The 27,136-nt window shown below is 50.5% G+C and overlaps 1 protein-coding gene across 1 annotated transcript; it reads left to right on the top strand.

Moving 5' to 3' along the window:
• The first annotated feature begins 323 nt into the window (after positions 1–323).
• On the top strand, positions 324–26,500 carry MKS1 (MKS transition zone complex subunit 1). The gene is made up of 18 exons (XM_074974332.1): positions 324–453; positions 849–967; positions 2,386–2,450; positions 7,541–7,696; positions 8,346–8,443; positions 8,761–8,889; positions 9,219–9,323; positions 9,747–9,855; positions 12,268–12,324; positions 14,482–14,524; positions 15,029–15,091; positions 17,076–17,146; positions 17,523–17,592; positions 17,904–18,011; positions 18,690–18,823; positions 19,554–19,636; positions 19,715–19,812; positions 23,203–26,500. Exons 1-18 carry the CDS (start codon positions 374–376, stop codon positions 23,298–23,300), a joined length of 1,686 nt encoding a protein of 561 aa, XP_074830433.1. The 5' UTR covers positions 324–373; the 3' UTR covers positions 23,301–26,500.
• The last annotated feature ends 636 nt before the right edge of the window (positions 26,501–27,136 follow it).

The raw sequence follows: 27,136 nt of genomic DNA, 5'->3' as shown, positions 1-27,136 counted from the left end.
TGGGGGTGCTGAAAGCTATTAAACTATAAACCCTGTAACTCAAACCAGGGGTTACTGTTGCACCCTCATCGCCCATAATTCCAGCACCGATGCCACTGGGTTGCTGAGTGACTTTGGCTAAGCCACGTCCCCCTCTCTGCCTCAGTTTCCCCAGCGGTGAGATGATGGGGGTGTGGCTGCTCCTTTACCAGGGTCTGGCTCGGGGCAGGACGGGGGGGGGGGGCACAGCTCTGCCCGCCCCGAGCGCCGGCTCCCGCCCAGCCCGGCGACCCCGCGCGTGCTCATGAGCGGGCATGTGGGAAGCCCCACCCATCTCCATGGTGACGCAGACGCGCTTTACGGCGGGACGCGCAGACCCGGCTCCCGCGGGCCCATGGAGGAGCCGGGCTGGAGCGCGGAGACCGGCGGGGCGGTGTATCGGTCCCGCGACCCCGTGCGGAACCTGCGCATCCGGTCAGGGCCCGGCCGGGCTCCCCGGGGCGGGGCCTGACGCTCGTGGGGGAGGAGCCGAGCCGAGCCCTAGGCTGGGGGAGGGGAGGAGGAGGAGCCGGGAGGAGCCGAGCCGAGCCGAGCCGAGCCCTAGGCTTGGGGGGGGAGCCGAGCCGAGCCCACCCCAGCCCACCCCAGCCCAGCCCTAGGCTTGGGGGGAGCCGAGCCCGGCCCGGCCCCCGCGGGGCGCTGCCGCCGCCGCACAGCGGGCTGGTGCCCCTGGGGTGGGGCCCAAGCAGGCGGCCCCTGCCCCCCCACCCCCCGGTAGAGCCCCGGGATCTTCTCGCCCCCAGCAGACAGTAGCTGCCCCTCCGCTCCCTGGCCGCCGGGTGACCCCTGCCTTTTCCTCTCCCTGCCAGGGCTCACCTCCAGAGGGTCACTTCCACCAGCCTCCTCCTGCAGCAGCTCCCGCAGCCCGCTGGCCGGCAGGGGAAGGAGCTCGTCAGCCTGGCCGCCTTCAGCTCCCACCCAGCGGCAAGTAGGTGTCTCCTGGCCAGCGTCTGTTCTGGTGGGGACCCACCTCGCAATGGCCATCTCTGGTTTCTGCCGCTGTACAGGAGCCCTGGGAGTAAGAGGCTAGAGATGGGGTTGCATCCCTGACCATCTTGGCTAATAGACTTATCTTCCATGAATTTATCTACTTCTTTTTTGAACCCCATTATAATTATGGCCTTAACAACACCCCTGGACAACAATTTCCACAGGTTGAGTGTGGGTCGTGTGTTTATTTTAAACCTGCTGCCTATTAATTTCATTAGGTGAAGCCTGGTTCTTGTGTTATGTGAAGGGGTAAATAACACTTCCTTACTCATTTTCACTACACCGTTTTATAGACCTCTGTCATATTCCCCCTTACTCATCTCTTTTCCAAGCTGAAAAATCCCAGTCTTTTAGATCTCTTGTCATAGGGAAGCTATTCCATACCCTTAGTCATTTTTGTTGCCCATCTCTATACCTTTTCCACTTCTAGTATATCTTTTTTGAGATGGGGCAACCAGAACTGCACACAGTATTCAAAATGTGGGCATAACATGAATTTATATAGTGGCACACTGATATTTTCTGTCTTATCCCTCTCTTGATGGTTCCTAACATTCTGTTAGCTTGGTTGCTGCTGCTTATTGAGCAGATGTGAAGTGAAACCCCCTGGCTGGTTTTTACTTCTCGGCCCAGAGACCTGTAGAAAGCAAAGAGCATAAATGAGGAAAATAAATTCCCTTGGAATAACTAAGTCGGGGGTTCCTAAACACTTCAATAGCATGAACCATGGGGACACTTTCCCTACCATCCACTATCAAACAGTTTTCTACCCACCCCCATCTGCTATCTCTTAACATCCCTGTTGCGGCTACAGCAATTGCTTACCTGGAAAAATGATATTAGGACAGGACTTGTAAGGAGTTGCATTTGTAGCTTCTTTAATGCATCTGGCAAAGATGAGAAGGAGCTGGTACAGTAACTACTTAGTTTTCAGTGGCCTATAACTTGAGAACTGATTATCTAAGCTAGTGTTTGTAACACAGCTAAGGAAAGACTCTGACCTGTCTGTGTCACTTCTACTCTCCCCTTGCAGATCTAGTCCACTCATTCATTCCCCAATCCTGGGAGGGGCTGGTGGTATAATATTTTTGCCCCCCCACTGCTGCCATTGATGCTAATGGCTGCACTATCCCTCACAAAGGCCTGCAGGAAGCTGAGTGTCAAACTTCTTGTTCATTAGGTGCAGGTGACTTGGGAATCCCATGTATAGCAAGGCTGCTAGCTTCTGGATTCCAGGTCCTGCTGTTGAAACAGAAGAGAGGATGCTGGGAGGACTGTTGTGCTGCACAGTGCTCTTTGCTGGGGGGGAAAGAGGCACAGGTGTGAAGAAGTGACCAGCACCCTTTTGTCTTTCAGGTGGCTATTGTCCTGATGATGAAGAGAAGGCAGTGATTGGCTGGCAAGAAAAACTCTTCAGCCAGGTGAGCAAATGGAAGGCTGGGAGTGACCCTTTGAGTGGCAGATAATACTTAGAATTTCACAGCTGGGTAGTGCAGTACCCTATTGGAACTAGTGCAAGGGGCCCTGGCTTCATCTCCAGATCCCAAAGAGAAATGGAGGGCCTGCTCCACTTAGGGTATGACTACACTTACCCTTTAAAGCCCCGGAAGTCCCCTTTTTGCACTAAAACCATGGGAGTGTCTATATTAGTTAATGATTTTTTGCTCAGAAGTTTCACCACAAAAAGAAAACCACCTTCACAAGAGGCGTACAACTCTTCCGCTGTTCTTTTTGCACTGCTATGAAAGTGAAGACACGTTCTAGCAGTGTAAACGCCCTTTGGCCTCCAGAGGATATCCCACAGTTCCAAAAGTTTTAGAGTGGTAGCCGTGTTAGTCTGTATTAGCAAAAAGAACGAGGAGTACTTGTAGCACCTTAGAGACTAACAAATGTATTTGAGCATAAGCTTTCGAGGGCTGAAGCCCACTTCATCAGATGCATGCAGTGGAAAATACAGTGGGAAGATATAGCTATATATACACATGCACAGAGACCACGAAAAATGGGGGTTGCCGTACCAACTCTAACGAGAGTAATTGATTAAGGTGGGCTATTATCAGCAGGAGAAAAAAAACCTCTTAGTGATAATCACGATGGCCCATTTCAAACAGTTGACAAGAAGGTGAGAGTAACAGTAGGGGGAAAATTAGCATGGGGAAATAGTTTTTAGTTTGTGTAATGACCCATCCACTCCCAGTCTTTATTCAAGCCTAAATTAATGGTGTCCAGTTTGCAAATTAATTCCAGTTCTGCAGTTTCTCATTTGTCTGTTTTTGAATTTTTTTGTTGAATAATTGCAACTTTTAGGTCTGTAATTGAGTGTCCAGGGAGGTTGAAGTGTTCTCCAACTGTTTTTTGAATGTTATAATTCTTTATGCAAAAGAATAAATGGACACAAATCAGATGTCAAGACTGTCCAGTTTGGCCAGTGTACATGGCAGAAGGGCATTGCTGGCACATGATGGCATATATCACATTGGTAGAGAGGTGCAAGTGAATGAGCCTCTGATAGTGTGGCTGATGTGATTAGGTCCTCTGATGGTGTCCCTTGAATAGATATGTGGGCAGGGTTGGCAACGGGCTTTGTTGCAAGGATAGGTTCCTGGGTTAGTGTTTTTGTTTTGTGGTTGCTGGTGAATATTTGCTTCAGGTTGGGGGGCTGTCTGTAAGCAAGGACTGGCCTGTCTCCCAAAAAGTGAGCACTCTGGCCAGCATCTCCACTGCTCTGACACACGGACCTCCCCCTCTCCCCTGTAAGCCCTGGGAAGTTTGAAGTGCCTTTTCCCTTTGTTTGTAGATGTAGTGGGGAAAGCAGCCAGACAGTAGGTTTTAAAAAAAAATGCTATGAAGAAACCAGGAAGTAATGAAGCTCCTGAGACGTGAAGCAGGGCAGCATGGGGCACTGAGCAGGAACCCAGAATGCCTTCTGCTCACCCCCTGCTTCCCACAAGACCTATAGAGAGAGCTGCACTGTGGGATAGCTGCCCTACAGCGCTGCTCTCAAGCGATGGAAGTGCTGGTAGTGTAAACACTCTGACAGCTGAGGAATTGAATGAGTACACAAACCAGCACTTTACTTTCACTGGTTCCCTGTCACCGTGAAACTTACAGTGCAAAAACTCTAAGGTTAGACATACCCTTAGATATGGCACTCGCTGCTGCAATTCAAAAGGGGTCTGTGTGCTCTAACCTCATGTGGCGACTGTAGTCTTGAAACACGAGGAGAAAATGGAGCATGTTTCTGATCTAGAATTATCCCAGCTGCTTTCCTGTGCCATCTCATCCATGTCTGTAGGGGATGAGTGGACAGTACACATAAAAGCTGTGGAAGTGACTCTGAACCAAGAGAGAGAAATAGCATTATGGTTACTGTCTGTCCAGGATCCAGCTCCGGGAATAGCAGTCTGTGGCCCCATAGTTACAATCACAGCAATCTTAAACGCTAATCCTGCAAACAGTTATGCATGTGAGTAGCTTTACACACTTGAGTGGTCCATTGGTAGTCATATGTGTAAGTAGTTGCTGATTTAGGGCTTAAGTCTCCTAAAAAAAGTTAAAATAACGCAAACTAATTACTCCAATATCACATTAAAAGTATCAAACATGATCATTCTGGCAGGTTTATTATTTACAGAGCAATTTAGAGGCAAAAGATTTTTTGGAAGAAGCAAACCAATAAGAATGCAGTTTGATTTCCATGAAATCTTGTGTGTCAATGTGTGCAGAAAAACTTTAATGTTTCCTTGCAACTAGTGCAAGAAGTGATCACCCTCTATTTACATATTTAGCCACAGTGAATTCCCTTGAATGTTAACCAATTGCTGTGTAGCCCTTACATTCCATACTGATCTCATCCTGTTTGGAACTGTGTTTTATTAAAAGGGCTCTGTAGCAGAGCGCTGACACACCAGCACGGCACCTCTTGCTGATCATGCAGGAATTAGCTTGATTCCAGCCTCCGAGTGCCTCCTGCTGGCTGGTGTCTTCCTACTGGTATCTGCTTTCTCTAAATCTCCACCACTTGTAGTCCTTCAGGCCCCACATCACTCCCAGACCCCAGTGCCCCTTATCTTGGGGTGCTGCCCCACAGCAGTGCCCCCACACTCTGGGTCTTCCCTCCCAGAGGGGCCCCAATCCCTTATACCCGCCTTGCCTCAGTGACTACTGCCAGTCATCATCTAGCCCCTTCTCTAAGGGGCAAACTGCAGTCTGTAATGGCCACCAGACAAGGGGTTGGACCTGCTGCCTTTCTAGCCCCAGCTGCCTCCCTGCAGCCCTAGTACCTCCCCTGGCCTTTAGCAAGGCCTCAGCCTGGGGACTCCCCAGGCCACAGAGCTCCTCAGCTCTGCCTGTCCTTCCCTAGCCCTGCTCTGCCTCATGTACCCGGCTTGATCTCCCAGGCAGCTTGGTCCTCTCTGCTCCCCAGCTGGAGCAAGAATCTTTCACTTGCTCAGCCTGCCCTTTTATCAGGGCCAGCTGTGCCCTAATTGGGCGCAACCACACCTGTGGCTGACTATCCAAGCAGCCTCCCTTGGCTGCTTTTAACCCCCTTTCTGACTGGAGCGGGGTGACTGCCCCACTACAGGCTCCAACTTAATCTTCACCCTCCAACTGTAGGAGGCCCCCAATTTAATACTACAGAGATTTTATGCAGTCTATCTGATTTTAGAGAGTAAAGCACCAGACCTACCTAAAGGCCAATCCTGCAAACACATATGAGCAGCTTTACTCAAGCAAGTAGTCCCACTGATATCAATGGGATGCCCTGCATGAGTCAGGTTACTCATGTATCTGCAGGATCAGGCCTCAAGTACTCCCAATATAATATTTGTAAGGGCCACCCCAAAAAACGTGGGCATATAACTAGGAGTGACAGGATGAAACCTGACAGGGAAAATGGAGGCTAAATGCAGAGCACCACTACCTGGCAGGGAGGTGTGTCACACTGCGGAATCACACCCCAGGGGAGTGGGGGATGCTGGATCCTTTGGTGCACACTAAAAATGAAACCAGACCAAGCCCAGGAGGGAGTGGACATGTCGGAGGGGGGGGTTTAAAGGTCAAGACTGAGCTACAGATACTAAGTGGGTTTTGTTCCTATTTCTGTCACTGATTGTGTGTGACCCCAGGCACACACTATTTAACATCTTTATCAGTCATGTGGAAGAAAAAATCATCACTGCAAAGTTTGCAGATGACACCCAAACTGGGGGAGTGAGAAATAGTAAAGAGGACTGCTTGGTAAGCTGGGCACAAGCAGACAATATGTGTTTTAATGCAGCTAAACATAAATGTATACATCTAGGGAACAAAAAATATAGTGTATACTTACAGGATAGGGGACACTATCCTGGGAAGCAGTGACTCTGAAAAAGGTTTGGGGGTGGGGATTGATAATCTCTTAAGCTCCCGGTGCAATGTTTTGGGCAACAGGGGTAATGCGATTCTTGGATGCATAAATAGGAATCTTGAGTAGGAATCATAGAATATCAGGGTTGGAAGGGACCTCAGGAGGTCATCTAGTCCAACCCCCCCAAAGCAGGACCAATCCCCAATTTTTGCCCCAGATCCCTAAATGGCCCCCTCAAGGATTGAGCTCACAACCTTGGGTTTAGCAGGCCAATGCTCAAACCACTGAGCTATCCCTCCCCCCCAATAGAATAGAGAAGTTCTTCTATCTCTGTATTTGACACTGATGTAACTGTTACTGGAGTACTGCGTCCATAATTTCTGCGTCCATAAGTTCTGGTGTCCATAATTCAGGAAGAATGTTAGTAAATTGGAGAGGGATCAGAGAAGAGCCATAAAAGATTAGAAAACATTCCTTATAGTTATAGACTCAAGGAGCTCAATTTATTTTGTCTAACAAAGAGAGAGTCTATAAGTACCTTCATGAAGAACAGACAATAATGGGCTCTTCAGTGTAGCAGAGAAGGTATAACATGATCCAATGGCTGGAAGTTGAAGCTAGACAAATTCAGACTGGAAATAAGGTGTTCATGTTTAACAGTGAGGGTCATTAACTACTGGAACAATTCACCAAGCGTGGTGGTGGATTCTCCATCGCTGACCATTTTTAAATCAAAATTGGATGTTTTAATAAAAGCTCTGCTCTAGGAAGTACTGTGAGGCAAGTCTCTGGCCTGTGTTACACAGGAGGTCAGACTAGACACTCCCTTCTGGTCTTGGAATCTAGGAATCTATTAAAGTCATGTCAGCCCCTGAGGGATGGACTAGGTATGCTCTAGTTCAAACAGGAATTATTTGGAGAAGATCTCTGGCCTGTGTTGTGCAGGAGATCAGGCCAGGTGATCCCAGTAGGCCCTTCTGGCCTTGCGTTCTATGAATCTCTGACTAGGCTGGAAGTAAGGCTGGAGGTTGGGATTTTAAAAGGAACTTAGCTCCCTGAGGATCCTTTAAGAATCCCAGCCTAAAGGCCCTTCCTGTCTCTGATCTCTGCGATATGTTTTATGCCAAAGCAGCCCTTATACTTTCTCTGTGCTGTTCTCAGTTTGAGGTGGATCTGTACCAACATGAGTCAGCCTGTCAGACCCCCTTGGACCGGCAGTACCACCAGGAGATACTGAAGCTGGAGAAGTCAGGAGGCCGGAAGAACTACCGCATCTTCACTTACACGGACCATGACCGATTCACCAACCTGGAGGAGGTACCTGCTCTTAGTTGTGCCTAAGCTGCTGCTGTCTGTGCAGTGGTAGCTCTCCACATGGCCAGGTCTTCAGTCTTTAGGAAAGAGGGATACGTTACCAGGTGGTGGGCTCAAGGAACTGAAGATGAGGACTCTGAGAGGCCAGCTCAAGGGCAGCATAATACATTTTCATGCAAGACACCTCCAGCCAGTGTCCCAACTCCAGGCTGAGTTCTGGGCCTTTCAGAAAGATGCATGTTGAAAGTCTAGAGGAAGCTGTCAAGAGTCCAAACTCCACTGTTTGTTCCCTGTTATAATGGCCGCTGCCATAACACGTAGAGTCTCAAGTGTGCCCTGTTCAAAGAATGGAGGATGGATCGATAGCACTTTTATGGCTAAGATCAGGAACTGGGCTCTCCCCTAAGAGGGGAGCCAGTCGAAGGCCCTCCCACATTCACTTTGACTCTGGATCAGCTGAGAAGGGTGCTTTGTGTGCATGTGTGGCTGTGGACACATGTATGTGCCTGTTCCAGGACTGAAGTCAGGTCTGCCTGCAGCTAGGAAAGGGGAAGGAGAAATCTCTTGTGGTGTGAATGCCCCGGCCTTTCCAAGGGGAAGGAGAGGCTCTGTCTATAACTGTAATAGTTCCACTCCCTGCCCTCTCTTCCAGCACTGTCAGAAAGTGACCAGCTCAGAGCAGGAAGTGCCTTCGTTCCTGGCAGAGAGGATGGCCAATTTAAGGAGAAGAAGGCAGGACCACAGGCCAACGTAAGTGCAGAGAAGAGCTCAGAGCTCACTTAAGCCCTGCCTCAGAACTCACTAATGCAAGATTGCCAGCACCGGTGCCTGGGGAGTTTGAGTACCCCTGCCCGGGGGAGCTGGCGGTGTGGATTTCAGCATGGGTGCCCCCAAGGGTCTGGCTTCTGGAGCCTGGGATTGTGGCTCCTTGCTCTGGTCCCCCAGCGCGTGGATCCCACCATGCATGTTATCCTCTGTGTTGGGGCTGTATTGCACTGGCGTTGTGGGATTTTGTACCTGGCACCTTGAAGAGCATGGATAATACTGTGCTGTGGCTTCCTTGGCAGGGAAGGAAGTGTTCTGAAGTCCCGAGTCATCACCTGGGAGCCTTCAGAAGAATTTATTAAAAATAACCACGTCATCAACACCCCTGTTCAGACCATGTACATCATGGGAGACTTGGGACCATATGGGATGTAAGTAAAGACTCGGAGTAATCTGGTGTCCTGGATGGAAAACCCGTGCTCTCCCACTCCCTTATGAAACCACAATCCCTTGGCACCAGTCCCAGGAGGGGAATTCCGAGATCATCAGCAATTCCAGCTGCTGTTGCCTTCTATCCCTTATCTCAGTGGGAAGCGTTGTACTGTCCCCCCACCCCGACCTTCTTATTCTGATCAGTGGGGGTATGACTGGGTTTGTTTCCCATCCCCCACGTCCACAGGCAGGGCCATAAGTCCACTGGCAGCCGGTGCGCATGGACTCTGTTAAGACTGGGTGTCTGTTTTATGGTCTCTCCCCTCAGGCTCGGCCGCAGGGAGTACGAACACGTTCTTTGCACAGTCAAGGTGGATGGCAATGGGGTGATTACAGTGAAGCCTGATTTCACGGGCACTAAAGGTGCTTACAGGTGAGCAAGGCAGTGTGGGGCTAGTGCTGCAGGTGGGATTGGTGCAGAGGGGCTGAAATCACTTTTCCCAGGGTTACCTTATATACTGTGGAATGGGGGACCCTGAAGCCTAGCACATAGACTGGGAAGCATGGGCTCCGGAACTCCGCAGGCAGGGGCATAGCATGGTCCTCTCTGATACGTCGTGGGATCTGCTGAGCCTCTCGAGCAGGCAGTCACCCCCATGGGCATGTAGGAAATGTAGGAGCAGGGACATCCTGGGGGTTTCTTTAATGATCCCTTGCTGGGCAAGCCCCCAGAGTGCGCGTGGTGGGGCATGGCTGCTCCTGGAGCCATGACCTCAGCCTTTCGGGGTGGTATCGTGGCTGTGGGCACTGCCTGTCCTGCTCTGAATCTTGCCCCTGGTGCTCTGGGGATGTGCAGGATTGAGCTGGATGGCGAGAAGCGGGAGCTGTGGAGCTACACCATTGAGAATGCCTCAGCCCAGGCGCAGCGAGAGGAGGAGGAGCGGGAGCAGCGCATGTTCAGAGATGTAAGGATCAGCTTTGACTAAGGCCCTTGGGGACTCAGCTCAAGAGACTGATCCCATCACAAACTGTTTCTGAAGTGGAGAGACCTTCCCAGAAAACGCCCTGCCTCTAGCTCCCTCCTGTTTAAATGGAGGCAGCTCCAGATCCAGCCCCTCACTGACTGTAACTCTGCCGCATCACACTGACAGCTGGTCTCTCAGGTAGCCAGATCTTAAGCTGGGCTAATTCCAGCACCCTGAGTTCCACTGAGATGCCTACAGAAGGCCTCGAAGCACAGCTCTCATGTGCTCTGACACAGCTTGATAAGCAGGCCGGCACATTTTGCACTAGCTTCATTTTCTGAATGGTCTTGCTGTGGAGCCCACTGCCTCAGCCCAGTCTGGAGGGGAGTAAGGCCTGGACAGTAGTAGAGTCATGTATCTGGAGGGAAAGGATGTTTTTCTAGCAGAGCACAGATGGGGACACCCTCTGGGGACTGCTGCTGTCTTGGGGTCCAGTAGTAACTCAGGAGCAAAGAAAACACGCAGATTGCAAACTAGAGTTATAAATGGTGGACATGTTCCTGCACTCTAGACAGCTGATGCAACCTTTACCAGCTCTTCCTGCTGCTTTCCTCAACCTCTTATCCAGCTAAATTAGCCCTCTTCCACGCACCAATCTCATATAAGTGTTGGGTCATTCTTTCCATTTGCAGAGTTTTTGTGCTCCTTGCATGTGTGTGTAAGATGTTTAAGTGCATGAATGTTTCATTTTGAACTTTTATTCTTAACTTTCAGTTTCAGGTTAACTCCCCCTTCTGGATTATCATGGAAGTACAGTAAATATTAACAAGAATGGCCATACTGGATCAGACCAATTGTCCTTCTAGCCCAGTATCCTGTCTTCCGACAGTGGCCAGTGCCAGATGCTTCAGAGGAAATGAACAGAACAGGGCAATGTTCATCCCCTGTTGTCCAGTCCCAGCTTCTGGGAGATTTAGGGACACCTGGAGTCAGGTGTTGTATCCCTGATCATCTTGGCTAATAGCCATTGATGAACCTGTCCACCAGCAATTTATCTTGAACTTTTTTGAACCCAGTTATACTTTTGGCCTTCACATCATCCACTGGCAATGAGTTATACAGGTTGACTGTGCGTTGTGTGAAGAAGGACTTCCTTCTATTTATTTTAAACCTGCTCACTACTAATTCATTGAGTTACCCCTGGTTCTTGTGTTATATGAAGGGGTAAATAACACTTCCTTATTCACGTTCTCTACACCACTCATGATTTTATAGGCATCTGTCATATTCCCCCCTTAGTTGTCTCTTTTCCAAGATGAACAGTCCCAGTCTTTTTAATTTCTCCTCATATGGAAGCTGTTCCGTACCCCTTGTCACACTGTCTGGAGGCTCGTTACCATGAGTGCCTACCTCAGGACAAACTGTCAAAAGTAGGTGGTATGTTCCATAATTGGATTTCACCAACTCAGTACAAAATGTGCATTCCTAAAATACCACCGTAGTTTTATAATGGAGTCACAGACAGTCCCCATAGACCCTCCAGTCTATTTTGCCACCCAGGCAAGCTGAACTATGTCATAGATGGTCACTTACACAAAAAAATCACAAATATTCCAGGTTACTCCCAGTCCCAAGAGACCACTCACTCACCCATGTTGATTTGCATCCTACACCAAAAACAACGCTGGTAGCCAATTCTTTAGTAAACTAACTTAAGTTTATTAGCTAAGAAAAAATAATGAGTTATTGAGAGGTTAAAGCAGGTAAAAATTTATGTACGTGTGTGTCATAGTCTCTATTTCCAAATGGTAGCAGAGATGTAGTAATCTTCCAGTTTCCCAAAAGTCTGAGCACAAAACTCCCCCATTTGCTGCTCCTAGTTGCTTGCTCCTTTCCCTTTTCCCCACCTAATTTGTAGCCTGCCTAATCATCAGCCTTGCTGTTTAAGCATAGGGGTTGGTGCCCTATCTGCTAATGTAGAGAGACTGTAATTCAAGAGGCAATCTCACTGCAGGGGGGATTCCGATATGCCAAGAATCTGAAACTCCTTTCCACACCATCAGCACTTGAGTCAGATGGCCTCTGTTGTCAGGCACCAGAAAGCGGAGAAGTTCATACGTCCGGCCCATCTCTAGCTGATTTCCCAGGTCCCTAAAAGCACTGGATTGTTGTAGGTGTCTTCACCCTGTCACTTGTTCCCACATGGGCTGCACCCAACCGAGGAACTCTGTCACCCTTTCAGATACTTCTGCAGCACTGGCTTCTTTATCTGTTTTTCTTTATCTGGGTCCTGGTTGTCTCGTGCCATGTTTCTCATACGTCTCCTAGTTTGGGGCTGTTCTCTGTAACGTGTTTGGAAGTTGAAATGATTGCTGCATGATGGACTTTTTCTAATCCACTGTTTTTCTTTAGTTGTATAGTCGGCACAAGGAATATCTCAATGGCCTTGTTGGCTCAGACTTTGAGATGGTGAGTAACAGATGTGGTAAGAATATGAATTAATCAGTGACCTGAGGCCAGAATTGTTAATAAATTGCCTTTGGAGAATGGTGACTCCAAGTCTCATGGGGCAGTCTTGGCCCTGGTCTACCCTACAGAGTTAGGTCAATGTAAGGCAGCTTACGTTCATCTAATTATTTCAGTGTACACACGGATGTAAGTGCCCTATAGTACACTAACATAATAACTCCATCTCCACGAAAGGCATAGGGCTTTTGTTGCTGTTGTTAGGGAAACACAGTGTTCATATAGACACTTTTCAGAGTAGCAGCCGTGTTAGTCTGTATTCGCAAAAAGAAAGGAGTACTTGTGGCACCTTAGAGACTAACAAATTTATTTGAGCATAAGCTTTTGTGAGCTACAGCTCACTTCATCAGATGCATTCACTGTATTTTCCATTGAATGCATCCGATGAAGTGAGCTGTAGCTCAGGAAAGCTTATGCTCAAATAAATTTGTTAGTCTCTAAGGTGCCACAAGTACTCCTTTTCTTTTTGCATATAGACACTGCGAGTTACTTACATTGGCTGTTGACTGTCATTTTTGTGTCATGCTGGAGCTGTGAAATTGACAAGAAAGCCAGGCTGTCACCTCAGGGTGGGTAGGGGGCTCCAACTATAGCCCGGATGCCTCCGGGCTCCACCCTCTCTGTTGGGCTGCTGCTCAGGCTCCCTGCTTGGAGCCGGGCTGCTTTTGGGGTCCCGGCTCCCTGGTCCCCACTGTACTGAGGCTCCCCACTGGGAGGATGGCAGACACTTGGTCTCAAGGCGGGGAGCATAGAGCTGAGAGCCTGGGCATCTGGCAGCCAGGCTCCCGGCAGGGAGCGCAGAACCAAGAGTCCAGACAGCCGGGAGCAGGGAATCCAGAGCGGGTGGGGGGCAGCTGGGCTCCCAGGCAGGAGCAGGGAGCTGAGAGTGGGGGAGGGGACAGCTGGCAGGGGGCTGGAAGCCCTGTGGGCAGCTGGGCTCCCAGTGGGAAGCTGAGAGCCCAGGTTCTCAGCCCCCGACACTGCCCCTCTTAGGTCGGTGAGAAGTGCTCCTGGTGAGGACACGCACCACCAACAGAAGGAGGGTAGTGTGGACATGAACCACCACAGTAATTACTGCGGTGGCTGTAAGTTGATTTAACATAGGTCGACTTACATTTCTAGTGTAGACATGTCCTTGGTTACGGCTATGGCTGAAGGGGCACAGACGTTGTATCTGAATTTTCTCCTGATCTTAGCATGGATGCCATTGCGCCAGGGCATCCAAAGATTGCTTGGCTTGGGCAGCATGCTGGCAACTCACAGCGCTGTGATCTCTGTCTGCTGACTTGCATGAAGTGGAGTTGATTGTAGCAGCCCTTACCTTTTTATATGGATACTTGGCCTGTAGAGACTACCAGTCCAGCATGCCTTGGTCCAAGACAGAGCTGCCAGGATCCAAATGCCCCACTGCCTGCTGAGAGTTGTAGTCTCTGTGGGACTGAACTCTTTGTAGGCCTTGGAATTAGGTTCTGTGAGACAAAAGGAACACCACTTTGTTCTGGGAATCGGCTGCCATTGCGTTCTCAGAGCTGTGGAAGGCTCAGCTAGAGCCCAGGGTGTTCTATTGAAAGCCCCTATTTTCAGTCTCATGTTTATTGCTCATTTTTTTGGAATCTCTTCTGCTTGGTCTCTGTCCCAGGTGGGTGGCACGTGTTTGAGCTGAGTGGGAACCAGATGTTTTCTCTGCTTCAGCAAAACTTCTGGCTCATTTTTACAGGCAGGCTTGAGTGGAAGGGATGAAAGCCAGGATTTCCGGAGTGCTAGTGACTGTGACCAGCTTGAAATGCTGTAAGGGGCCTGGTTTTAGAGAGGGTTGAACTCTCCAAGGAAAGTTGAGGTGGGCACTCAGATTGGCTGGTCACTTTTGGAAACCTTGGCTGGATCCTGTGGGAAGCCAGGACATTCCCCCAGGGAGTCTTGTCTCCCTGTGACCGGCAGAGAGAATCCCCTGGCTGGAGCTTTTAGTGTAAGTGACTATGAAGTGTCCTGCAGTGATGCTCTGTCTTAGGGCAGGGCTCTCTAGGGAAGCGAGCGCACAGTGATCAATCAGCTATTGCTGAGCTGCTTCTCACCATTCTGCCTGTGTTCTCTCTGTCATAGACTCTCCCTGGTGCACTTCGGCTGTTTGTGAATGGAGAGATAGGTGAGTGCCTATTATAGATTCTCACTCTGGTAAGGGGGCAGCATGCTGCCATGTAGGGCCCTGCACTCAGCAGAGACCCGGAGACTCAGGTCGACAGTTCAGTCTAGGTCAGAAGTGCTTTGTCTGCTGGGAAGGATGTGAGCTGATTCCCTGCCAGTGCCCCACATCTCTGCTGACTAATCCCAGGAGCAGTGTTTGCATATTGGAGGGTGCCTTTAGCCATATAGGTTTGCAACGGCAGTAATGGAGACCATAACAAAGAACAGAACTTCGCATAGAACCTCCAAGGCTAGTATGCTGCTGGTGGGGAGGGGTGTTGCAGTCACACAAGGAAGGCCCCTTTGAGAAGACCCTGGCTCGTCCCCACCATCCGCAGTAATCTCCTCTCCTTACTGGGACCTTCGGGAACCCTCTATGGGACTGTCCCAGCCTGTGCAAACGAGGGTTTCTGGAGGGCTTGGGCTGTGGTTAGGAGACACCATTGTCATTGTCTTTTCTTCTCAGTTTCAGCCCAGGGCTACGAGTATGACCGTCTCTATGTTCATTTCTTCCTGGAGCTGCCCAGCCGTGAGTAGCCGTGGTCTGGTTCCTGAGCCAGTGTCCCTGCCACACCGCAGCATTAGGAACTCTGCTCTGCTATAGGGTCCAGCAGATCAGTCTTTCCTAAAAGCAAGCATAGCAGCAAGCAAGCAAGCAATGTGTTGGCCACCATCTTGGCTGGCACCAGGGATTGAACCAGACACCTTCAGAGCATGAGTCTCTATGGCTTGAGCCAAGCTTGATGCATCTGGGGGTACCCGTGGTTGTGAGGCAACTCACTACCACCTAACTTTAGTGTGAAGAAGCCTTATCTGTGCCTGCTGGGGGACAGCTTCCCAACACAAGCAGTCCCCTCCTGCTGTCTCTCTCCAGGTTAGCAACCCCCAACTCCTCCGAGCATTCCCCTGGAGTGACCAGCCCCTAGTCCTGGATACTCTCAGGATTCACAGATCTGCTGTTCCCAAAGAAGCAGTACACAGTAGTTTACCAGTTTCCCTTCAGTTCACTGCTTTATTTAATACACAGCACTTCGATATGAGTATAGTGAAAACAAGGAAAAGTTTATTTAACAAAGCGTGGAGATTTAAGTGATAGCAAGTAGAAATATTAGAAAGAAATGGTTAGAAGTAAAATAAAATCACAACACACATTCTGGAACCTAGACTTACTTAACTAGGTACTGTCATGTCTTTGAGTTGCTCATCAGCATTTTTCAGCCAGGCAGGCTGTGATCCCTTTTTCTTTAAAAAAAAAAAAAAAAAAAAAAAAAAGTCACACTCTCAGCTTGTCTGCTCAGTGAAGGATACCATGTGTCTCTCTGCACTGTCCTGATGTACCAGACTGTTTCTTTGATCTTAATCGTAAACAGGACACCCTGAGGCTATGTGTTCCATCCTGTAGTTTGTGATCTCTTGACTTCACAAACTTGATTAGCAGGTGACTCTGTGTGAAAATAGACTTATGCTGTTAGATGCACAATGAACAGCCAGGGAGATAAGTGTGTACTACCCCCTGCCTGACCAGAATTGGTTTATCATCTTGTGGTGACCTGCTTAACTTACATATCTTAAAAGCATAGTTTTCAGTATAGACGCATAGCTTTTTAAATAACATTCTTACAAACATTTTACAGTGATTATGATGACCAGTGGGCTACAGGCTCTCAGTAAAGAGCTAACATGCCTCCATTTAGCTAGCTATTATACAGATGTCAGACCCAGGTGAATCCTTTAAAACCCCATGCACCCCTTATGCTCTTGGCCAGTCAGCACCAAGGTGTCCCTGGTTCACAAGGACGTGTAACACACGGTGATCAGTGGATTACCCTTACTCTTCCCTTTGCAGTGTTGTGGTCCTGCAGGCTCCCTGAGCCCCCTCCTGAGCAAACTGTAGAGAGCAGAGCTTGACACCTCTTCCCCTTCACCCTGGGCCCCACTCAGATCTCGCTGCCTGGTGGTGTCCAGTTTCCATGTGCTGCAATAACACTGAGCCATCAATCCTGCTTTCCTGAGGCTGAGAGAGGCAGGCCACTGGCCCTAGGGTCGCTGTAGGTTGGAGTCGTGTGTGCGGGATGCTCTCAGCTTTGTGCTGCATCACTCTGCAGCCTGCCCAGCAGGCTTTGGTCAGTGTTAGTGGGTTAGTTTGTCTTACCCTGTTTTAAACCCTTGGCTTTTTGTCTCTGTGAGGCTATAGCCCTTGTCCCTCCTCTCTATGGGATTATAGCCCAGTTGGCTGTCTGTCTCTCTCTGGGGATACAGGCCTTGCCTACATTCTGTTTTCAGGTCAGATTTAAGTAAGTTTGATCTCTTAAATCCGAGTTAAGTTGGCGCCGAAGTTCCCAATTTGGGGGTTCTCCCAGGAGACACAGCTGGAAAGGTGAGAGGGCAACAAAGTGCCTAAGGGGAGCTCAGTGGGAAAGGACTAACACTCCTCTCGGCTGCTCTAGGACAGCCCACACTGCTTTTCTTAGAGCACTAGTCATTCCCCTCACGGCCTCCTCTTCTTCTGCCAGGTTGGTCGAGCCCAGCGTTCCAGCAGCTCTCTGGGGTGACGCAGACCTGTGCCACCAAGACCCTGGGCAGGGTAAGGGGCAAAATAGGGCACTTTTTGATGGTGTGTTTTTGTAGGCTGATGGGGCTTCCTACCGCTTGCGAGGAACTCCGTGTGCCCACTCTGGCTCCATGTGTGGAGTGTTACAGTGGGGGGTGTTACGGGGGTCCCTCATACAGCTCAGTGGGATAGAGGTCTCAGGCCTGGCATTATCTTGGGGATTTTCCAGTGCTGGGAGCACATTGAATGCCCTCTTTATGACTGATCTTGGCCGGGGTCAATCCCCAGCAGGATCCTCATCCCGCACAGCTGGTTCTCTCAAGCCCTTGCCATATGCTGCATGATGCTGGTGACCCTGCCCAGGGTCTGATCTCTGCCCTCTCATCTTATTCTTGTTCCCCTTTCCCAGGACAATGTGGCATACTTCTCCTACCCCTTTACTCTGGAGATGTTTTTCACCCAAGAGGATGAGTCCGAAGGTGAGTCCCTTGCTGCTCAAGCCTTGTTTGCCAGAATCTGCCAGGGGCATTACACCGTAGGCACTGCACAGCCTGATGCAGACAGCCCTGCACCTAGGTTCTCCCTCACCCAGAGAGGAGCAAAATTTTGTATCTGGCAAACATTCTCCCCATGCCACATGGACCTGGGGCATCTGGCGAACAGTCGCTTCCCATGCCAGGGAATATGCAGGGATAGGACATTTCTGCTAGCGAGGTCCTGAGTGCTCAGTTCTCTGTGGCCAGCAGAGCTCTCGTTGGCTCATTTATGACATTGCTGTCCCTCCTTTTAGGCTCTCTTCCACAGTGGCCTGTGATCTATTTTGAGGTTCTCTCGCTGGATTATTGGCAGAGGCATCGTGTTGAAGGTTACGGCTCTGTGGTGCTGCCAGCAGCTCCAGGTAAAGCCTCCCCAGATGGCCAGCTCTTTCTGGGCCTAGGGCTCAGCTGATCATTAGGCACTGGGAAAGGATTTCCCCTACTATGCCTTGAGGGGGCACAGTGGGCCTTCTCTGAAACAGTGAGAAGGAGTCACGTGTGCGTTCAGTGCTGCTGCTGGGGAGCAAGAGGCAGAGGTGACCTTTGTTTTGTCTGGCTGTTCCCTTGGTAACATCAGGCAGCCAGCCCTGATAAAATACTTACCCTCCCCGCCCTCCATACGAGGGGAGTTACCCTTCCCTACCCCACAGGGGGCTGTTTGCCACTGAGGCCCATGGGCAGAAGGCCCTACAGAAACACAAGTCATTTCCCTCATGTTGAACAGGGAAATATAACTGTTCTAGTCAGGAAAATGCAAAGCTTGGCTTGGTCTGAGGGGCCTGAGTTATTAAGTGCCTATGGTATCTCCATTGTTAGCTGTGTGCGTGGGGGGGCCAGGGTAGGCTCTGTCACGTGGTATCTCCATTGTTAGCTGTGTGAGAGCAGGGTGGGGAGGTCTGTCTCACATGATCTATTCCAGCCTGTTTGTGGGGGGAGGGAATCAGTGGACGTCTGTCCTTCCTACCTACCTTCCTCCCCTGTGATTTTTTCAACGGGTTTGTGGACATACCTTTCTAACTGGCCTCGTCCTCCTGGAACAGGGTTCCACACCCTGACAGCCCCCACCTGGCGACCCATTGAGCTGGGGACGGTCTCTGAGCTGAGGAGGTTTTTCATTGGTGGGTCCCCTGAATTGGAGGACATGACCTACATCAGGGTGCCAGGAACCTTCAAGGTGAGTTCAGCTTCGAGGCTTGTGCCACTCACTCTGAGTCAGATTCTGCTCCTCTCACAGGAAACCCTTGGGGCTACTTGGACCAGATTCCAGCCTGCTGCCAGTGGGCATTGCCAGAACCATCATGAGCCTCTTCGTTGGTTGTCTGAACAGGATCAAATGGGCCACAGAGACTGAACTTTGCTTTCCAGGGCATGGGTGCATTACCATGGGGTGTCTGTAGGAGGCTTGCACTGCCCTGGCATGTTCTGGGCTTGCTCTCTGCAGAGTGGCTGTTGATCCTGCATCTTTCCTTTCACCAGCACTAAACTCCCTTGCATGTGTAGAAAAGCAGGTGCAATTCCCCTTGAGAAATGGAGCTGTGCTGTAGCTGAGCTTGCTCCCTGGAGATGGGACTCATTGTGGGGAGAGGCAGGCAGGATGCCCATGTGCTCTGGAGACTCACAGCAGTTTGTGGGGGAACAAACAAGACGGACTCAGTCGGAGGCTGGAATCAGGAGCCCTAAGCAGTGAGCCCTGCCCCAGCATGGCCTGGAACTCTGTGTGCCCTTCTCAGCACCACACAGGGGTGTCTGATCTCAGTGCTTGTGACCTGCTGCAGGGAAAGGAGACTCCATGCACCCACCCTGTCGCTACCCCTCTTGCAGGGGCCATGCTCCCTCTCCCTGGTGGTCAGCCTGGCACCAGTGACTGCAGACAAGGGCTGCTCTGACTTGTGCGTTCCCCACAGGGAGAGTGCCTGAGCCGCTTTGGCTTCCGCACAGAGACGACAGGGCGCGTCACGTTCCGGCTCCACTGCCTGCAACAGTCCAAGTAAGTGCTGTCTCACCTCCAGCTGGTGCGCCGGTGGCTCCTGCTCAGCCCTGGCCTGATGTTTGTGCTTCCCTGCAGAGCGTTCCTGGAGTCCAGTGCCCAGAGGAAGCGCATGCAGAGTGTGCTGGACCGACTTGGAGGCTTCAGCCAGCAGAGCTCCTTCTACAATGTCTTGGGTGAGGCTCTTTCCTGTCAGTCTCTACCATGTGGAGAACCCACAGCTCAGCTTGCTCCTTGCATAAGGAGTGAAGAAGCTGTCATTCCCCAGAGGGCCCCTCTGACCCTCCCCCTGCATCTCCCCTCCTCCCTGCAGGCTCTTTGTACCTGACTTCAGCAGGGCAGAGGTTAAACCATGAGACAGGGAGTTGCTGGAAATGGCAAAGGAATGTCAAGAAAGTGGCAGGATGGAGTTTCTGTCTGAGCTAGCAAAGCTAGAGAATTGTCTATCCAGGGCCTGCCAGCACCTGGGACCCAGCATGACTAGCTGTTCTGACACCAGCTCCCAAGAGGGGACTGCTCCCTGTCATCTGCTGTTGAAGTCGGAGCAGATCGAACCCCCAGTGCTGAGAATGGCTGTTCAAGTGACCTCTGTATCTTCCCAATCTTCGGACTTGTGCCGAGGGTGCAGCAAGACAGTAAGCAGCAGTGCCCGTTAGGGCGCCCCGTGCCCTCTCCCCCGCCCAAGCGTGCTCTGAGAGTTTGGGTCTAAAAGGGGAGTGATACTGGTTGCCACCTCAGTCCTCCTCCATCCAACCACAGCCGCAAAAGGACGTGAACCTCTTTGGGTCTCCTAGGTTCATAGACTGTTAGTGCTCATAATTAGATAGTTTTTATCATTAGTAGTTTTTTGAGTAAATTATAGGTTAGTTAGATAAGAAAATCTTTATATATTTTCAATATGGTGGACCCTAGCGTGAAGAAGCACGGGTTCAAATGCTGCGTGTCTTGCCAGTGGTCTTCCTGGCATCCTGTTCATTGTCTGCAATGCTGAGGCAAGAATCATTCACCAGCATGTTGTGCTACCCGTAGCACATTCACACTTTGGGCCTGCAAGGAGAAACAGAATAGACTTCAGGCTCTTCTCCTACAAAGGGCCTTGTCCGTCAAGCTTCTTGGATAGTTGTAAAGGATCTGAAAATAAGGATAGGAGACTGGAATCAGCACCGAATACATCCGGATCTAAGAAAATGGCAATAACTATGTCTTTGGCCTTGATGATGCGGTTCAGTTCCAGGCTGACTGATCTTACTGGACCCCAGTCCTCAGATCTGGCTCCAAAACTTCTAAGATCTCCCTTGGGATCGCTACCAGACAGACATCCAAAGTATTCAGATGACTTACTGGAACCTACTACTTTGGTCCCCCGGAAAAGAAAGACTAAATTTAAGCATGCATCAGGTAAGTCTTCACACCATTCAGATGTGGATCTGAGATCTAGCAATGTTAGATCTCTGGATTGTTCCAGTTACTCAAACCTGAAGAAAAGATCATCAGATCCAAGCATGGCAGCTCAACAGCATACGATCAGAGTCACAGCACAGAATCACTCAGACCTGCATCTTCTCTCAGATCCAGCTATATTCAGAGAATAATAGAGTTAGAAGGGACCCAAACAGTCATCTAGTCTAACCCCCTGCAAAGTTTCAGGATTGTTGTGTCTACACCACGGGTCTCAAACTCCCGGTCCATGTGCCATCTGCGGCCCAAGAATCTCCCCAGTGTGGCCCGCGGGGCTCCAGCAGTTTTGGGGCTGGATCTCTCCCTTGGCCCTACGTGTCCCCTGGGCGATTTACAATGGCTCGGGGCCCCACCCACCACCAGCAGCCCCGTGGAACTGAGCAGCTTCCTGTTGCTTGCTCCATGTGGCTGCCGGCCCTTCCCTGCGGCCCTGGGGCAGGGCTGTGCCTCTGCATGCTGCCCCCACCCCGAGCGCCCCTGCAGCCAATGGGAAGCTGCGGGGGCAGTGCCTGGGGCAGTAGCGCACAGAGGCCCCCCCGGCCTGCCCCACCTTGGAGCCCCAGGTAAGTGCCGCACCCCCCGACCCCCTCCCAGAGCCTGCGCCCCCTTCCCACACACCCCCTCCCACCCCCAAACTCCCTCCCAGAGCCTGCAACCCCACCCCCTCCTGCTGCACCCCCACCCCGAGCCCAGAGCCTGCATCCCAGATCCCCTCCCAGAGCCCAACCTCTCACCCCTTCTGCACCCAAACTCCCTCCCAGAGTCTGCACTCCAATCCCTTACCCCAGACCTTCTCCCCCCCACCCCAACTCCCTCCCAGAGCCTTAGGCAGGTGGGGGGCGGAGTTTGCGGGTGCAGGTTCTGGGCAGCATGAATGACATTATTGGCGTGCTGGGAGGATTTGAGTACTGGCACTGGCCCTAAGGTAAATTGAGTTTGAGACCCCTGGTCTACACCATCCGAGACAGATGGCTATCCATATCGCATTGCTCTCCCAAGAAGAAACTGAAACAGGACGTTGAGTGAGGAGGATCCCCAGCAAGCGGGATCTTCAGCACCTAAGACCCAGTGAGTTCACTAAGAAAGAATTAATCACCTCTTTACATATCTCAGATCCCTACCTCAGTCGTATCATCTGGTGCTTTGGGATCAGATCTGGATAGAATTAAAAGCTTTAGGTCCTCTTCCAGAGTGTTTATTTTGTATGTATGTAACTGCAAGAGTAAGGCCATTTCATCCCAGTCCCTATCTAGATGGGTTAGCCAGCATATTGAAGAGCATTGTAGAGGCATAGAGTTCATTCTTCTAGAGCTGTGGCTGCATCTATGGCATTTGCTAAACATATTCCTCTTACTGAAATATGCAAAGCTGCTACATGGAGGACATTGACCGCACATTATGCATTGAATTTGGCTCAGGTCTGATGCTCATTAAAGCAGTGCTCCAGTCTCTGTTTAATTAAGACTCCACATCCCTCCTTCCAATCTACTGTACTGCTTACCAGATTATCCCAAGAGTGGGAATATGCAGAGGACACACAAAGGAGAAAGGAAGATTACTTACTTGTAACCAGAGTTCTTCTAGATGGATTCTGCATATTCACATTCCTTACTACTGCGGAGTCCAAATTCAAGTATCTTGGTATTACGCTTCAGCAGTGGAAGCAATTGAGTTTGGCATCGGGGGCTATGCCCTTTTATACCCGTTTTCTCAGAGTGCACTCGAGCACTGCAGCAGGGAAGGGCCCGTGGGCAACCAAACAGGCACTGCGTCCGGAAGGTTCTACTGTCATGCTGCACTGGTCCACACAAGTTCCAAGAGTGTGAATGTGCCAAGTCCACCTCGAACACCAGTTACAAGTAAGTAGTCGGCATTTATGTCGTGCAGGCTGGCTGTGGGGTGCTGTGGTGTAGTCACGGTAGGAGGGGAAGGAAGGCCGAGAGAGCACCCAGGGTCTCATGCTTTGTGGATGGGAGAGTTTGTCATAGCCAGCCAGAGAGAGAGCGACCGTGTTAGCCAGACAGGCCCGCATCCCTCCCCTCCCCCGACAGACTGCCTAGCAGGAGTGTCAGTGGGTGCTGAGCCCATTCGTGGATGCTCTATTGCAGAGGCATTCCAGAGGGCACGGCGCCGGATGCAGGAAGCACGTGAGAGCCTCCCCCAGGACCTGATCAGCACCTCTTCTTCCACCGTGCAGCAGCCATGAGCATTGTGTTCCCAGCAGCTCCACTGGCACCAGGCCTGGCTGGGCGCAGCAGCCTCTCTTCTAAAAGCACCTTGTGCAGCAGGAGTCTCAGCTCCAGCCCCTTCAGGCTTTCAAGTGCCTCCCACTGCAGTTGTCAGTGTCTCTAGGATGCCCAGCCTCCATACTCTTCTCTTGCATCCCCACTGGCCCCAGTAAAGGGGGCATCTTCCTCGTAAGGTGATGTCTGCCTCTGGATCCCATCTGGTGCTCCAAACTAGAGCCAGAGGCACACCCCACCAAAATGGCTGGTGCTGATGTCCAAGCAGTGTTTTAGAGAATTCCATACGTGTTTGGTATGAGGTAAAGCTCTGGCTTTCACTTGCTCACGGGAGGGATTCAGAGAGCCTCCCAAAGCCTTGAGGGGCACTCAGGCCCTGGCTTCGGTAGCACCCTGTTTCCTCTAGGGTAGTGCCTAAGTGAAGTTTCATATATCACCAAAGATAGGTGCAAACAAGCCCCTCCCCTTCCTTTCCAGCAACCCCCAGGGTTTGGTACCAGCAATCCCCTCCTTCCAGACCCATCAGGTTGGGGAAAACTGGAGGCCCCAGGTCCATGAGTGCTGGGGTTACAGTAGGAGCACAGATGCCCAGCCAAGGTGAGAGCATGCATGCAGAATGCTGATGGGCAGTGGCATCTCTGCACTGTCAGAATCATGTCACACCCCCTGCGATCCTGCCTGCTATACGTGTACAGTGAGGACTGCTCATTTCTATTGCAATGTTTGATCAAATTGCCAAGAGTTAATTCTAGCCCGAATGGTTCTGACGACACTTGAGGAATCCTTTTTCCTGACCACATGGCAGTTCTCTTTACCAGAAGCACTCACTGCTGGCCACATTTAGAGATTTGTTGCCGAAGCCTAAAAGCCATGGACAATCATCCCATCATCCCTGCTGGGCAGGCTGTGAGACCGTCTGGGAGACTGGATGGAGGAGCACTTGTTATTTCTATAGCGATTAGTGAGCAAGCAGCAAATCTCTGGGCTATATTAGTAACTGACCTGATAAGTCCCCTTTCCTACTGTGTGAAGGGGGATGACGGTGGAGGTCACGGGATGGTGACGTTGCAGAAGTTCTGTTTAACTGAATGAGTAAGCAGGTAGGTCATTGAGAAATGCTAGTTGTTGGCAGTGATACAGTTCTTTGTAGAAACCAAGTCTGTTGCTACTAAAAGTGATTGTCTCCACCTGAGCCTTGTGACTGGATCATTTCTCAAGTGCAGTGCTGCTGCCTACCAGTTATACCTGCAAGCCAGCCAAAAATATGACATGGAGTCAGAATCACGATAGGAGTGGGTTCGGGGCTCATATACTCTAGCTTCTGTCTCTGAAGCTCCCAAGGGTACAAGACCCCATTATGCTGCTGTATCCAGAGTGTGTCTGCCCTGTAGTCTGTGAAGTTGTTCGCAGAAAGGACCTTTGGACTGGGTTATAAACGCAGAACTCCCTGTTCCCCTCAGTTCACAGCAGAGCTCTGCCTGGCCGTTTCAGTTATCACCGTTCTATTAGTTGTTCCATCTCACTGTGACAGGGTGCACTGGGCCCTTTGAGGCTCTCTGCTTGCAATCCTATTACACCCTGCCCAAAAGAAGAGCAGTAAAGGTAGGTCCTCCAGGCCTGCCTAGAAAGGTTGCAGGGAAGCAGCCAATCAGAGCCAAAGGAGCTGAAGGGCCTGAGCAGGTCAGTGGCTTACTAGGATCAGAAGGGTGACGAGGACTGAGAGGCTGTGACACTCCCCAGGTAAAAGGACTGGGGAGAAACCCTGCTCAAGCAGGGACAGGGCTGGGAAGCTCTGCAGCGGCGTGGGAGAGCGAACCCTGATAAAAAGGGGGCAGAGATGCCTGAGAGAAGACCCTGAGGCATCAGGACAAAGACAGAGACACTCTCCAGGCAAGGACATCTGGGAGAGACCCTGCTCAAACAGGGAATGGACAGAGAATGCAAGAAGGTGATGGGACTGAATGGGAAGCAGCCAGGGAATGCTGCAGCAGCTATTAAAATAATACGTAGCTGCTATTTGTAGGGTCCCTGGTTTGAGATCCAGAGTAGTGGGCAGGCCTGGGTCCTGCCACTGAGGAAGGAGGCCTAAGCCCCAAGAAGGGGATCAGACTCGATACCAAAAGCCTGAGAAAGGGACTAGAATTTAAACAGGCCTAGCCATGGGGCTGAAAACCCCAGAAAGGGCTAATCATTTGTTGGACTGTGTTACTCTGGAAGGGGTCCATCCATTTTAGACTTTGTATGACTTAGCTGGAGAGCTGAAGCACTGAAGATTCTCCTGATGAGGGCAACAGCTGATTTTGGGGGGAGGAGGAAAGGGAAAGAATGCAGGATCACACCCAGTCGACTGGAGCTGCTCATGAGAGGTGAGTGTGCCCCATCAGTCACTGTGTGGAAACATGCTTCCCTCTGGGATCCCACTATTTCTGCCCTTTGTTGGTCTTAATTACCATCAGCCTGTTTCTTTCCATCTTCCCTGTGTCTGTCTTCCCTCCTTCACTTCAGGAACTCCCAGTGCCTAGCCTCTGTACATCACTCCCATCCCACCCGCAAAAATGATTCGTGGTGAAAGAGTCAAGGGAACGGGCCATAATTAGGCCTTAATGCTAACTCTGCAATGAGATTAATGGGGGAACACACAAATCCAGGCAGACACTGCTCTATCTGGTTAAACTTTTTGTAAATGAGAGGTAGAAAAAAACTGAGTTTCTGCAAAATATGCCACATGGGCCACAGAACTACAACCTATGGGCTGCTATAAACTAGGGATTGGCCTGTCTCCTGCTCCATGTCCACTTTCGCCTTGGACAGGGTTGGGAATCACCAGTGCAAGACGTCCTCGGGGCAGTGGAACATCTGGGTTTTCTAAGGTGGGCTCCAGCCCTGGATAGCCCTAAACTTAGTAGTGGGTTCAGCTTATGTGGAGAGTGCAAAAAACCTTGGGTCTGAGCTTTGCTTCCAGATCCAAACCTGGCATCTACCTGGAGATTTTACCCTGGAAGAGGGTTTCCATTCCCAACCAGCCTTGAGGGAAGAAAATGTTCTCTCAAAAAGCAGCGTGGCCAGCCAAGGAGGGTGTAATCTCCCTGGGCTGGGTCAGAACGGTACAAGCCCAGTCTGCTCTCTTGAAATATATCACGTACCAACAAGTACATTAAAGTTATTAAAGTTTCAAAATAAAGCACTCATATGTTAGAAAATGTGAGAATTAAGTTTGCCTGGGCAATTTTAATTAATCCTTCTTGTGTGTAACTGTTACAGTTTTAATGACATAGTCACATCCTATTTTTTGTAAAGGAGGCTGCCTCATTCAATGCATAGGATTGACAGTGCTTGCTGAGTGGGTAGCTATTCTTTATTTTTATCCCTATCATTCAGTGTGTTGCCCTGAACTGTATGTCCTGCACACCCTCCAAACCCTTCTCCGAATACAGAATTGTTTCCTCGATGGTGCTTATCACGATGTGAGTGCTTCACGAGCCTGCATTAACTTCTCCTCACAGCTTGCCAGCAATTTGCATGAGGAGAATATTGTCCCTGTTTTACGGGGGGAGACACAAATAGACTGGCCTGATGCCACATGCTGAGTGGGTGCAGATTAGAAATTGGGACTTCCTGCTTCCCAACCCTGTACTTATTCCTCTATAGCACACTGCTGGAGGGGTTGAGCAATTATGGTCCCAATAGAATTCAGCTGTGAGCACTCAGCACTTTTGCAAACCAGGCCTCAGCTGTCTCTCACTGTGCACCCAGAAAATGGGAATCTTGCAGTTTGTGGCCACCTGCCAGAATTTTGGTT

The sequence above is a fragment of the Natator depressus genome, chromosome 17, assembly GCF_965152275.1.
Source record: "Natator depressus isolate rNatDep1 chromosome 17, rNatDep2.hap1, whole genome shotgun sequence".
In the NCBI taxonomy this organism is placed as follows: domain Eukaryota; kingdom Metazoa; phylum Chordata; order Testudines; family Cheloniidae; genus Natator; species Natator depressus.
This window is presented reverse-complemented; position numbering and strand designations above follow the sequence as displayed.

What these genes read in the sequence shown, in the direction of transcription:
- MKS1 (XM_074974332.1), top strand. Translation starts at nt 374, where the DNA reads ATGGAGGAGCCGGGCTGGAGCGCGGAGACCGGCGGGGCGGTGTATCGG. An exon ending in GGCACTAAAGGTGCTTACAG is followed by an intron (nt 9,324 to 9,746) that starts GTGAGCAAGGCA and finishes GGGGATGTGCAG; the next exon opens with GATTGAGCTGGATGGCGAGA. An exon ending in TTGGCTCAGACTTTGAGATG is followed by an intron (nt 12,325 to 14,481) that starts GTGAGTAACAGA and finishes TCTCTGTCATAG; the next exon opens with ACTCTCCCTGGTGCACTTCG.